Source organism: Salvelinus namaycush, chromosome 7 (genome assembly GCF_016432855.1).
Source record: "Salvelinus namaycush isolate Seneca chromosome 7, SaNama_1.0, whole genome shotgun sequence".
NCBI classification, from domain to species: domain Eukaryota; kingdom Metazoa; phylum Chordata; class Actinopteri; order Salmoniformes; family Salmonidae; genus Salvelinus; species Salvelinus namaycush.
Window position 1 is genome coordinate 28,808,956 of NC_052313.1, and position 15,138 is coordinate 28,824,093.

The window sequence follows — 15,138 nt, forward strand, 5'->3', positions numbered from 1 at the left end:
CTCTAGAGTTCCTCTGTGGAGTTGGGAGAACTTTCCAGAAGAACAACCATCTCTGCAGCACTCCAACAATCGGGCCATTATGGTAGAGTTGCCAGACAGAAGCCACTCCTCAGTAAAAGGCACATGACAGCCCCCTTGGAGTTTGTTAAAATGCACCCAAAGACTCTCAGACCATGAGAAAACAAGATTCTCTGGTCTGAAGAAAAAAAGAAAACTCTTTGGCCTGAGTGCCAAGTGTCACATCTGGAGGAAACCTGGCACCATCCCTTCAGTGAAGCATGGTGATGGCAGCACCCAAGAATTCTCGAGGCTGTAATCACTGGCAAAGGTGCAAGGTGCAGGTGTAAATGTGATTATTTGTGGTTATTAATTTTATTTCTAAAAACCTGCTTTTGCTTTGTCATTATGGGGTATTTTGTGTAGACTGAGGGATAAAAATAAAATAAAAACTTCCAATAAGGCTGTAACGTGACCAGTGTCCAAAACACATCAAAGGCTGGTCACCAGTGAAAACACAACAAAGGCGGGTCACCAGCGAAAACACAACAAAGGCTGGTCACGAGCGAAATCACAACAAAGGCTGGACACAAGCAAAAACACAACGAAGGCTGGTCACTAGCCTATGTTGGTCTATGTAGTTTTTTTCAGCAGAGTGATCAATGAATGTGATAACAAAACAAGCTTACAAACATATCATTTGTCCATGGAGAGCATCTTGAAATCCCAAGGGTTTGCTGGGAGCTGGCTGGCATGCTTTCCAGGATTTCCAAAGAGAAGGGTCCTGGTGTTGTTGGGAGTGAATGGGGAGCAGATTGCTGAGGCAGTCTCTCATGTCTATCCAAGGCCTTGATACCTTTGATCTCCTTCACAAACAAACAAGCTATTAAACTAGTTGGCGCTGCTGGGCAATATCTCCCCGTCTGCTTTATTTTTCTGTCTGCCTGGTAGAAATGCTGATCCTGAGTAAACTGCTCCAACATGAATAGTTATGCAGAAATGTAGTTTACGAAGGTTCAGTCAGGAAGGCTGGTCTGAATGCTCATTTAACTTCTTCCAGCAAGCATAACATAAACTCACTTTGTTTCCTGTTCTACGGGCATAGTGGGAATGAATACAACCGTTTCATCAGCATAGCATCTTGTTTCTTCTCCTCTTTCCTATTAGCCATGTGCGGAATGTCATTCACCTATTTACCTTATAGCCTGTAAGCACGGCACAATAATGCATTTTCCTCATGCTTGCTGTTAAGCTCTGGGCTCACTCTTGCAATTATCACCTTCCCTCTCTCTCACCCAATGGGTGTAAATCTTAGGATGTATTTGTATGTCAACTTACCCTCGTTCTCCACTTGCTGTTTTCCAGTAAGGTTTTGACAACCATCCAACTCCCCACCACCACCAGCTATATATAATAACCTTAAGGCCTGTCATTGGAACTTTTTACTCTCAGAGGTGGGGGGGGGGGGGGGGGGGGGGGTTCGATGGCAGCAACCCCGCAGAGGGCTACCTGCCATTACATCATCTGGCTCCGAGGATCTTCCCTCTGAGACGAGGCCATTCCCCAAACTATTTAATAAAATGTCATATTTCATTCCGGTCTTTGTTGTTCATTCAGCTAAGCCTGTACTCGATTCGAAGTTTCCGGCAAAGACTTGTGGGTAGGAATATCGACGCCCACCATCTTCTGAACGACATTCAGAAACTGAAAAGCGCTATGAAAACCTAGGAAGTAAAGGTGATCAGTGCCCTCGGTGCAATAGGCTATACAAACCTGATATGAGATTGAAATTAAGACAATCTGATTGTTGTCTCCCTATAGGCTATGGCTTCCCTTATACCTCAACCATGTACTGTAAGACAGCCTGAGAAGTGCCCAGACCATTCACGCCTGATATTACCCCCAAAGGATTTCAGTGGGTAAAATACTGGGCTGATTCTCTTTCATAGCCTGCCCTCTCTCTCATCTGAAAAATGCGGTAAGAAGACAATCATTTAATCTGTCCAGGGATGGACTTTTCAACCTGCATTTACATAACTATGGTTAACTGTAGTGTGAACTTCAAAACCTTCTCACAAAGCAACTGTTTTGATTATGGTGTTCACAAATCCTCATTGTCAGCCCTAGCTATGGAAACACAATTTCCTTAGTATAACATAATGGTGTAACAACAGTGTTACAGTTGAAAAGCAGCATTAGGGCTCTATTCAATCCATATCTCTGAAGTTTGAATAGTGCCCTTAATTTCAGGCATGGAATTCAGTCAGTGCACTCACCCTCTGGTAAAAGAACCCATCTTTTATTTAACTGTACATCAAATTGTCACACCCTGATCTGGTTCACCTGTCCTTGTGATTGTCTCCACCCCCTCCAGGTGTCACTTATTATCCCCGGTGTATATATCCCTGTGTTTCCTGTCTCTCTGTGCCAGGTTGTCTTGTTTGCCAAGTCAACCAGCGGTTTTCCTTGCTCCTATTTTTTCCCAGTCTCTGTTTGTTTCTAGTCCTCCTGGTTTCGACCATTGCCTGTCCTGACTCCGTACCCGCCTGCCTGATCACTCTGCCTTGTCTGACTACAAGCCTGCCTATTCCCTTGTACTGTTTTGGACTCGGATCTGGTTTCTGACCCCTGCCTGGCCTGACCTCGAGACTGCCTATCCTCTGGCACTGTTTGGACTCTGACCTGGTTTATGAACTCTCGCTTGTCCCCGACCTGCCTTTGCCTACTCCCTTGGTTATAATAAATATCGGAGCTCTACAATCCGCCTCCTGTGTCTGCATTTGGGTCTCGCCTTGTGACCTTATACAGATACCATAAGTACTCCTTTGAATGTTTTCTAGAGAACTAGTGGAAAAAATGACAGGCAAATCTCTGGTCAACCGTTCTATGGTTTATTTTCAATCTGATATAATTTTTATTTCCACACAAAGTATATGGTTTTCATTGAAGAGTTCAGTAAACATTTTAATAGCACTACAGGGATCCAATCATTTATATTCTATACATCATGGTTGTCAAACTCATTTTGCCCCAGGGGTTGCATTCGGTTTTCAACGAGATCCAGAGAGCCGCACTGAAAATTGGTTATATTTCACATTTCTTTTATAGTCCTCTGTCCATCGTTTTTGGAATTTTCTAATCTTCCTGACTGTCTAGTTTTCATTTCAGTGATTATTAGCTAGCTGGACGCAGTCAAGAAACTGTATGAGTGTAGGTCCATTATAATTTCTACACAGTTTTAGTAATTTTAAAGTGAATTAAGTTTATTTACCCCCTCCCCCAAAACAAATATTTCCACCCACCCAAACCACGCGTGGGCCAGATTGGACTCCCTCTGTATATTTGACACCCCGTCTATGGACTTCACCTGCCCACATGTCACAATATTCTGTCAATTAAAAGGACAAAACAAATATAATGAACAATGTCAATATAATTCAGCTTAATCATATCATATTGTTAATAGCTATATTTATCACTCTATTTGTAATCACTATATTTCGGTGACGCTTAAATATTCCCGGTATTACATTCATATACATAACAATGTCAAACAAACGAATACAGTCTGCTGCAAGAATCCCTGCACAAGAGAACAACTAAACCTCACATACCGGCCCTGTTCAAATACTTCCTTCCAACCTTCAGTAAAATAATCACATATATGAATTGGTTGGATTGGTGGAAGTAATAGGACGATAACCTTGCTTACACCGATCCAATCATATACAGATCTGTTACCTCAAGGACGGAAGGATGCAGTTCGAAAGTACAGTTGAAGTCGGAAGTTTAGTCATTAAAACTTGTTTTTTTAACCACTCCACAAAATTCTTGTTAACAAACTATAGTTTTGGCAAGTCGGTTAGGACATCTACTTTGTACATGACAGAAGTAATGTTTACAACAGTTGTTAACAGACAGATTATTTAACTTATAATTCACTGTATTACAATTCCAGTGGGTCAGAAGTTTACATACACTAAGTTGACTGTGCCTTTAAACAGCTTGGAAAATTCCAGAAAATTATGTCATGGCCTTAGAAGCTTCTGATAGGCTAATTGACATCATTTGAGTCCATTAGAGGTGTACCTGTGGATGTATTTCAAGGCCTACCTTCAAACTCAGTGCCTCTTTGCTTGACATCATGGGAAAATCAAAAGAAATCAGCCAAGACCTCAGAAAAAAAATTGTAGACCTCCACAAGTCTGGTTCAACCTTGGGAGCAATTTCCAAACGCCTGAAGGTACCACGTTCATCTGTACAAACAATAGTACGCAAGTATAAACACCATGGGACCACGCAGCCGTCATACCGCTCAGAAAGGAGACACGGTCTGTCTCCTAGAGATGAACGTATTTTGGTGAAAAAGTGAAAATCAATCCCAGAACAACAGCAAAGGACCTTGTGAAGATGCTGGAGGAAACAGGTACAAAAGTATCTATATCCACAGTAAAACGAGTCCTATATCTACATAACCTGAAAGGCCGCTCAGCAAGGAAGGAGGCCTAAAAACCTGACTCAGTTACACCAGCTCTGTCAGGAGGAATGGGCCAAAATTCACCCAACTTATTGTGGGAAGCTTGTGGAAGGCTAAGTTTGACCCAAGTTAAACAATTTAAATAATAATTGAGTGTATGTAAACTTCTGACCCACTGGGAATGTGATGAAAGAAATAAAAGCTGAAATAAATCATTCTCTCTACTATTATTCTGACATTTCACATTCTTAAAATTAAGTGGTGATCCTAACTGACCTAAGACAGGGAATTGTTACTAGGATTAAATGTCAGGAATTGTGAAAAACCGTTTAAATGTATTTGGCTAAGGTGTATATAAACTTCCGACTTCAACTGTATTTGAACTGGGTCATAGTATATGGTTCAGAACTTAAATAGTAAAGATCGCTTCGACATCATTCTCTTAAGCATCTTCTCTATATACAGGACACAGATGTTTGGGCCTTGAATACAATAGTATATACATCACATCAATAACCAAGTATCTGATGCTAAGTTTAACACATTATTCAGATCACAAAGAGAGAGAGAGAACACATGTTATCTTGTCTAGCTATCTGTTAGTGGCACTAAAACATATGTTCGATAACAACTGCAAACAGAATACATCACAGTTAAGAAGACCAGGTCGGTCAAGTATCTGGCACAACATTCATAAGTACACCAAGAGAGAGATTGAGAGAGAGAGAGAGAATCAGAGGAGAGAGAAAGCAGGAGAAGAGGTATGTGTCCCAAATGGCACCCTATTATAGGCCCTGGTAAAAAAAAAATAACAAATGTTTTTGCCCCCTACGTAGGGAATAGGGTGCCATTTGGGACATGGACAAGATGTCAGTCTTGAGTGGGCAGAGGAACTTGTGTTTAGACAGCGAGACATGGCATGGTGCGGTGCGCTGCGCTGCGGTGTCGGGTTTCACTGTGGAAGTGCTTTTAGGATGGCATTCACCTCCTCCGCCACGGCTGTCAGCGCAAACTCAAACTGCTCCTGTAGAGAGAGAGAGAGAGCGAGAGAGAGAGAGTGGGTGTAAAGTTACAGGACTGCCAGTGAGTCCTATCCGAGTGACACTTTTTATAACTACCGCTTGTTGAACAATATATTGAAACAATGATATATACCATTTCTTTCCAAATCAAACATTTTTGATTTTCAATATTCATGTTTATAGTTTTCAATATTCATACTAAAGAAATTACTAAAATACTACTCTAATACTACTAAAATACTATTACAGAGGAAGTGGTAAAGCGTAGTATGACACCAACTTTTGCTTTGTAGCACCTACAGATGAAACATTATGGAGTCTTAAAGAAGGCCTGGTAAGGCCAAAATGTCACAAATATTCCAACTTCAATTAATTATTTCTTAATTATGCTTCAATCTTTCCTCCAAAGGCCCCTTTTATGAATAAAATCCCCCAAATCATGGTCTCACTTTGTTCTAGTTTCGTGAGGAATCACCCCATTGCCTACACTTTGTCGTTCTGAACCTCTAAAGTGGGTGGAACGGGTGTGGCTTCATGACAATGACAACAAGAGAAGCCACTCACCGCTTTTAACGCACTTACACCTCCGACACCTCCAAAACACCAGCTATGCGGGTGTCAGCTAGCACAGGTTAAAGCTTGATGTGATTGAATCTAGGCTTAAGTCAACTGTTTCAAGTGTGTGTGCGTGTGTATGTGTGTGACTCACTGTGCTCCCGAGCACAACAGGACCGATCGTTTTTCACCCTGAAGACGCACTGTTTCACATTCCACTCCTCAACTCTCACTCAGGCTTCAGGCGCTAAAATAAACTCACCGAGGAGAGGTAGGCGTTTGCAAGAATCAGACTTCAGATGTGTCAACACAAAACCTGCCATATGTTCGCCCGGAGAAAAAAAAAATCTATACTGAGGAGTTCTTTACAACAAGTAATGTCAATATTTTTTGGCTTAGGTTGTTCTTATGTGTATAGGTCTTCATAAAATACCTTTAATAGCTATAGTTAACTAAAACGTTTAAAAAATAAAATAAAAATTCCACAAATCTTTAAGCCTTGGAACATATTGATTAAGCTGTCTCGGTAGGCAATATGGTGGCCAAGGAAGAGGGTTTCACATTTCCACCACTGGAGGGAGTTAAACCTCTGTCTTTCCCACAAAGTTACAGGAGACTTGCTCTTGAGCATTGAGTCAGTATATTTAACACATCTATCTAAGACCAGAACAGCTAATGTTGCATATATTTTACAGCTAAAAGCTGTCCTCAAAACATTTAAATCAATTTATGCTCTTGATGAACCTGTGAGGCACCATAGTAGCATCAATAATATTGCTAGTTCTCTGCTGTAATTTAATTTGCCCTTAGATGTTTTAGTGAAAGGCTTTTAACATTTACGTTTGCCAAAATGAAACCTTCCCTAACAAGCTCCAATCAGATACCTGAGTAACTGGTAAATGATTCAGCGAAAGCTGCATTAAATCCATTTAATTTACATAAATAAAAACTTCAGGACGTCTCCAGTAAACAACTTTGATAAACGTGATACAGCCTAATTTTGCCCTGATTGCCTTAATTGATATTTCCGGAGTTAAATGCAGCCGTCTTAAACGACACAAAAAGCTCTCGCTGCCCATCACAATTCAGTATTCATAGATGAGCGAGCATGGTCTGTTTAAATACACACATTCTCCAGGGAACCGACTTGCTTGTAATGAGATGTTTCAAACCTCCCTCACTCCCAGGTAAATGAGTTAGATTATTTTAGTTAAAGGATGAGTAACGTTAACGTTCAGTTATTGCAGAAGCTAGCAGATTCATTACTTACCCGCAACAGCTGCAAATCCCAATAAAATTATTTCACGATTTGAAGTTCCATTTCCGTACTTTGTCTAACAACACTATCATTAATCTAGCAAAGAAGTTGTGGGTCAGAGTGCAGTATTTATTTAGTTTCATCACAGACACGCTTTCTAGCAAGTTTCTCACACTGGCTTTAGCTGGGGCCTGCTTGGGCAAGTCCAGGGGGTTGCCTAGCAACGCCTGCCTCAGAGCGGAGGCAATGTTTGCTTAGCGTGACAAATTCCCATGATTTGTGAATCTGTTCGGATCGAACAGCTAGTGTGACAGCTAAAATGGCTTTGAAAAAATACGATTTCAGCTAATAGGGAGAAGTATAAAAATAACGATATTATACTGTAGCATTGACTAATCATAAACTATTTACATATAATATAAATGTGGGTACATTTGTGGACAAAATTCTGACTTACTCAACCTTTAAGAAAAGAGGAATGGGAGTTAGGAGGCTACTCTAAATTCTAGAGGCAAGCAAGAATTACATGTATTTATTTATTTTACCTTTATTTTAACACGGAGTCCCATTGAGACCAAGGTCTCTTTCACAAGGGAACCCTGCATACACATCATTTACAAAATACAATATAATACTAATATATGAAAAATTACAATAGGGGAGACCGGGGTTAGTTGTCTCACGGGTTGGTTGTCACAGTGCTTATTACTCCCAATCCGGATGGTGCTGTGTAATAACTTTAAGATCAAAATATGTGAATTCTTTGAAAGAACTCATCCACCTGGTCACTATCAACTCCATTATAACCGTATTGTTCGGGGACATTGCCACTATATAACAAATCCCAAGCTCTTTTGTGATGTTGCTATAAAGGCCTCCCTTTCCAGTAAACACAAATATCTTTTTGAGCGACATATCAAAATGTGTTTGGAAAATGTACTGTGGAGAGCGTTGTAAAACGTGACAATTATTTTTAATGCCACGAGATGGTTAATGGTACCGGATCCAGACAAATACTGTAGGTTCCGGAACGAAACAGTCGAAAGTGGATCCTATTCCGCTTGGCTCAAATGAAGCACTGCTTATAAGGATAAAAAAACGCTCCCTATTTCAACCCAAGACCTTGGTCTTTCTATTAATGTTGAAAAGAATCTCGTACGATTTACTGGTGCTGAGAAATACACGAGAGTAAAAAGTGTGACCCAGGTCTCCTCTACATTCAAGAAAAAACAATCACATTCATCAGCAAAGAGGTCCCCAATCAACATTTTGAAATGCCCGAGAGCCACCAGAACATCCAGTTGTAGGGAACTCTAGATTGTTCCATACATGGGATGCAAAGAAACTAAAAGCCGATTTACCTAACACTGAGGAGACCGGAGAGATTTCCAGAGTTAGCCATCCCTGAGACCGGGTATGATAACTCGTCAGTCTAAAGGTTATTAATAAAGTAAGGTATGGCAGGAGTTTTTGTAGGAGAACATGAGTTTTGGATATTGCAAAAAAAAAGCCAAATGCTAAGCTTACTTCCACATGGAGATCTTAAACTCTGAGGGCTGGTTTCCCAGACAGAGATTAAGCCTAGTCCTGCACTAAAAAGCTATTTCAAAAGGGGTTTCTCCATTGAGCATGGTTTTAAGTTCAGAACAAGGCTTAATATGTGTTTGGGAAACCAGCCCTCAGTGTCTGTGGACATAAACTTCCTCATGTGTGATTTTGAATATGAACTGACTGAGAATCTTTAAAAAAAAGCCCCTCCAATAAATAAATAGTCTTGATAATTTCAAGCAACCAATCATGTCATTGTGCACTTATCCGTGAACTAGATGCACCTCTTTGTGAATGACATGAACTCCCCCACTTCTCCCCTCTCCCCACTCCCTCCTTCCCTCCCTCAGAGCGAGGGACCTTACCTTTGTCTGGACCATGCCGGGTCTTTGGTCTCTCAAGTGCTCCAGGGTAGCGGCAATATCAATCTCTTTAGCACCTGCAACAGACCGCACATTGGACTGACTTCAAAGCAGCAGAGTAATCCAGCTCACATCTGTCAATCTCCTTTCTACCGGCTCCCTTTGGATAGGCATGGCGATTGAAAATTATTACATTCATCCCTCGAAAGACTTGGAAAGGAGCCACTGACTGTTTTCACTAGAATAATATATGCATGGGGATATTTCTGGGGCAGGGAATATTGTACAATCAATGATGCAATCAAAGAAACTGTGCCCTGCTTGAATAAGAACCATGCATTGTAGTAGCAGGCATAAAATTGCACTATGCTCAACTGTGATTCAGAAGCTTGCATTCTGATGTCTGAGATAATCGGAAATGAATGGAAAATCAAGCCAATTTGCTATACTTCGTATGATGTGGGAAAATATGAGAGATGTGTTAGATGTGATATAGTTGACCTTCACCATACAATAAATGTTTTTGTGTCATTTTAAAATTCAGCAAGTTATGTGAGCTGAGTAGCTGTAATAGACTGAATAATGCCAACGTGCAATAAACTCTCATTTGAAATATCCTTTCACCTTTAGCTTGAATAACTTCAACAACCAGACTATTGTGGGAGTCTAATAAATGGCGAGTTGGAGGGGACCATGAGGGCTCATTTGAGATTCACTTCCAAAAAAAGAAATAGAGGGAGAGAAAGCCCAGAGCCCTTAAAGACGTTTTGAAAGGGGGAGAGAGGGAAGGGAGAGAAGGGGCCGGTTAATGCAGCTGGACTCCCAGCTCAAAGTGATCCAATACAACTTTCATGTTTTAGAAGTGTTGGATTCTCAAGTTTAAGAGGGGAGAAAATTCTCCAACAATAAAAGGCTTCGGAGTGAAATTATTCTTGTGTACAATTCACTCTGGAGGAGAGAAGAAGATGAAGAAGAGGAGGAGGTAGAAGAAGAAGAAGGCGAAAGAGGGATTTTATGTCTGGGCCCCCCGGGCTTTTCATTCTGTTTGCGAACACAAGGCCTCACACTTCTCAAGACCAGATGAGCCTCACACCAAACAAAGAGGAATAGACCGCTCATGTTCTGGGTTGCTCATTGCTCAACATAACAAAAACTTGTGGGTCTGGTCCCAGGCCCAGTCCCAATCACAACCACTAGCTACACCCACAGCCCAAGCCCAAACCTTAGCCCCAGCCCCACCGCAAACCTCTAGCCTGAACCCCAGAACAGGGATGTGTGTGACAGCCTGAGAAAGACCTCCATCCAGCAGGACCATGCTACCCTGACTCTGCCCTTTGATTCCCCCATTAAGACCAAAGCTATAGAGCAAGGGTCCAAAGACACAGAGAAGGAGGAGGCCAGGGTCAGGGCCAGATGTACGGATGACCTGCTCTGATAGGGGTGGGAGGCCAGGGGGGCATAGGGTGACATCTATTGTATCCACTGCTGGAGTTATTTCTCATTATGCAATACAGAGCCTGGTGTTGTATAGTAAATCAAATCAAATTTGTCACATGCGCCAAATACAACGAGTGTCGACTTTACCGTGAAATGCTTGCTCTACGAGCCATTCCCAACGATTCAGAGTAAAAAATATTTAATTATTTTATATATATATATATATATATATATATATATATATATATATATATATATACGTATTTACTAACAAAAGAGGAATGAAATACACAAGAATGGAGCTATATACAGGGAGTACCAGATCAATGTGCAGGGGTACGAGGTATTTGAGATAGATATGTACATGAAGGCAGGGTAAAGTGACTAGGCATCAGAATAGATAATAATACAAGTAAAATAGAGAACAGAGTAGCAGCAGCATATGATGTGCAATAGTGTGTGTATCTGTGTGTGCGTATGTGTATTTGGGTTGTGTCGGTATGTGTGTGTGTGTGTGTGTGTGTGTGTGTGTGTGTGTGTGTGTGTGTGTGTGTGTGTGTGTGTGTGTGTGTGTGTGTAGTGAATGTGTGTGAGAGTGTCAGTGTAGTGTGTGTAAGTGAGTGTGTGCATATATAGTCTTGTGAGTGTGCATAGATTGGGTCAGTGCAGATAGTCTGGGTAACTATTTAATTCAATATTTAGCAGTCTTATGGCTATTTAGCAATCTTATGGCTCGGGGGTCAAAGCGGTCTCGGAGCCCGTTGGTTCGAGAACCAATGCTTCGGTACCATTTGCTGGACAGTAGCAGAGTGAACAGTCTATGACTAGGGTGGCTGGAATTTTTGGCAATTATTTGGGGCCTTCCTCTGACACCGCCTGATATAGAGGTGCTGGATGGCAGGGAGCTAGGCCCCAGTGACGTACTGGGCTGTCCGCACCACCCTCTGTAGCGCATTTGCCATTCCAAGTGGTGATGCAGCCAGTCAAGATGCTCTCGATGGTACAGCTGTAGAACTTGAGAACTTTGAGAATTTGAGGGCCCATGACAAATCTTTTCAGCCTCTTGAGGGGGAAGGGGCACTGTCGTGTGGACCATGTTAAATCCTTAGTGATGTGGACGCCAAGCTCTCGACCCTCTCCACAACAGCCCTGTTGATGTGGACAGGGGTGTGCTCTCCCCTCTTTCTCCTATAGTCCACTATCAGTTTCTTGGTCTTACTGATGTTGAGGGAGAGGTTGATGTCCTGACACCACAAGTCTCTGACCTTCTCCCTGTAGGCTGTCTCATCGCCATCTGTGATCAGGCCTACCACCATTGTATCGTCAGCAAACTTGATGATAGTGTTGGAGTCGTGCGTGGCCACACAGTCGTGGGTGAACAGGGACTACAGGAGGGGACTAAGCACATACACCTGAGGGCCCCCCATGTTGAGGGTCAGTGTGGCTGAGGTGTTGATGCCTACCCTCAACACCTGGGGCTGGCCGGTCAGAAAGTCCAGGATCCAGTTGCAGAGGGAGGTGTTCAGTCCCAGGGTCCCTAGCTTGGTGATTTGCTTGGAGGGGACTATGGTATTGAACGCTGTCACATAGTTATTTCCCCTCTTGTCCAGGAGGGCAGTGTGAAGTGCAATTGAGATTGCATCATCTTTGGATCTGTTGGGGCAGTATGCAAATTGTGGGTCCAGGGTGTCTGGGATGATGGTGTTGATGTGTATCATAACCAGCCTTTCAAAGCATTTCATAATTACAGATGTGAGTGCTATAGGGCGATAGTCATTAATGCAGGTTACCTTGAAGTTCTTGGGAACAGGGATAATGGTGGTCAACTTGAAACATGTTGGGATTATAGACTGGGACAAGGAGAGATTGAACATTTCCATGGAGACACTTGCCAGCTGGTCTGCGCATGATTTGAGAATGCACCCTGGTATTCCGTCTGGCCCAGCAGGCTTGCGAGTGTTAAACTGTTTAAAAGTTTTACTCACATCAGCCATGACAAGCGAGATCACACAGTCATCCGGAACAACAGGAGCTTTCATGCAAGACTCAGTGTTGTCTTCCTTGAAGTGAGTATAAAAGGCATTTAGCTCGTTTGGGAGTTCTGCATCATTGGGCATCCCACGGCTGGGTTTCCCTTTGTAACCCGCAAGCCCTGCCACATATGAAGTGCTTCAGAGCCGGTGTAATAGGATTCCACCTTCCTCCCATATTGTCCTTTTGCATGTTTGATGTCTCGTCGGAGGTCGTATCGGTCATACTATACGCACATAATTTACTGAAAACATACTCAAAGGTGGTTGTGTGATATGAATGTCGATTAATATATCAATATTTGCATCTTGTGAGAAGCCAAATTAAGATGGAATATATACTGTATAATTATGATAAATTAACTTGCCCTTTACAGGGGAATGAATTTGACATTGACGATGGTTAAAAAAAAACAGTTGAAAAATGACCCTTTTTTAAAAGAAATTTCAAAGAAATAAATATGTACAAAAACACAATCATGGTCTTAAGGTCAAGGAGTGTTGTTTTTTTGTGAATGCTTATGATAATTAATTTCAGTTATGAGTAGCCATGCTTTTGCTCTCCTCTTATCACTGTCTTTCTCTCTCCCTCACCCTCTCTCTCTCCCTCTCTTCTCCTTTCTGGAGATCCCTCCCAGAGTTTTCAGCAGAGGCCTCACTCAGTCACCCTCTAATGCGTCCCAAGACCTTCGGCTGAAAATGGAGGCGTTTCACCGTTGCCATGGCAACGTCTCCACACAAGCAGAAAGAGTGCGAGACGGAGAGGCCCATTGACTCCTACCTTTAGCCATCCTATTGAGGACCATGTCAATCAGAATGTACGTTCCGCTTCTGCCAGCTCCGTCACTGCAAAGTAACGAGAGAGAAGAAGACGCTCATTAGTGAGGTAGAGAAAGGACACAGAGCGGGTCCCTCAAATACAACAGTAGTGTTTGCCTCTTACATGAAATGAAATAGCTCATTTAGAATGTCTTGCATTATTGCTGTAAAGTCTGAGGAAATACAAATGATGAGGAGAGCATTTCAAAATAAATATTACATAGCTTACTGTACAGTATAAGTACACGCGGGTACAAATGGGTTGTGTATGGTAAATAGCAGTTATTTACCATACATTACCCACAGTTATTTACCATACATTACCCACAATTATTTACCATACATTACCCAGTTATTTACCATACATTACCCATTTGATAATGATATTAAATTGAAGAACATAAGATATCAATAAAAGATGTAATAACCATTGCGTACAAAGTTGTCATCATTATAAAAATATAAACATATTTATTTGCAGAGTTTAGATTTTTAAGAACAAATTATACAAAACATGCACGCGTGTGTGTGTGTGTGTGTGTGTGTGTGTGTGTGTGTGTGTGTGTGTGTGTGTGTGTGTGTGTGTGTGGTCCAAATACTTCTATAGAGAGGACTGGTTTGGAACTGGCGTTATGAGGGACAAAAGCTTTCAAAAGCAGCAGCAGCGTGAGCGTGTAGCAGACAGGCACCTCAGGAGCAGAGGAGAGGTGGAGAGGCCAGAGGCCATTAGCAGAGCAGCTTTGGGGAGCCTGCTTTGCTATTCCACCAGATATAGGCACATGAAAAGCCTCTCTTTGTGCCTGCCGGGCATTCAATCTGTCTGCATGTTAATTGCAAACAAGGCGTTCACTATCTCTCTAATAAAGGCAAAGCCAATAAAACAGGAGAGACCGAGAGAGCGGCGTGAGACGAGGAGCGCCACTGTTTATTTAATCCACTGTTTCTCATATAGAGACCAGGCAGAGACCTCTATGGCCAGATAGACAGACAGACAGAAACTCTTCGTGCATGACTGAACGCTATTAAAGATATGGAGGCAGTTACCTGCTACGAAATAACGAGAGAAGCTTCACTAACTAAACAAAACAATATGGTTTCCAAAAGTACACATTTGTATGGTCAGTGAATATGATCCAAAAAATATAAACATCAATATTTTAGGTAACTGTGTGTCTAACTGTGTCTTCCTATACCTTCTTATGTATTGATTTGGACAGTGAAGTTAAAACATTTGATTTGGCTCCATACTCCAGCACTTTGGATTTGAAATCAATTGCTTCATATGAGGCCACAGTACAGAATGTCACCTTTTATTTCAGGGTATTTTCGTGCATATCTGTTTCACATTTTATAAATGAGAGTCCTTTATGTATCTAGTCCCCCTATTTGAAGGGCAGGTTGACGGTTATTGGGATGAATCTTGTCCTGGAGGCAGAGCGATTTCCGCTAGATGGGCCAGTTGCAAAGTCAAAATTGCCTATATATTGTAACAATTCATGAGAAAAAAAATGCTTTTTGGTCTTAATTTAAGGTTAGGGTTAGGCATAAGGTTAGCAGTATTGTTAAGGTTAGGGTTAAGGTCAGGGTTAGGTTTAAAATCAAATTGTATAACTTTGTGGCCTTGCCAGCTAGT

The 15,138-nt window shown here is 41.8% G+C and overlaps 1 protein-coding gene across 1 annotated transcript in view; it reads right to left on the bottom strand.

Moving 5' to 3' along the window:
- Positions 1-5,426: 5,426 nt before the first annotated feature.
- ptprn2 (protein tyrosine phosphatase receptor type N2) overlaps positions 5,427-15,138 on the bottom strand; it is a 192,229-nt gene continuing 182,517 nt past the window's right edge. The window contains exons 16-18 of the mRNA XM_038997264.1: positions 13,468-13,532; positions 9,223-9,296; positions 5,427-5,498 (exon numbers count right to left, since the gene is read on the bottom strand). Coding sequence (XP_038853192.1) covers positions 5,427-5,498; positions 9,223-9,296; positions 13,468-13,532 — 211 coding nt within the window. The remainder of the gene's footprint in view (positions 5,499-9,222; positions 9,297-13,467; positions 13,533-15,138) is intronic.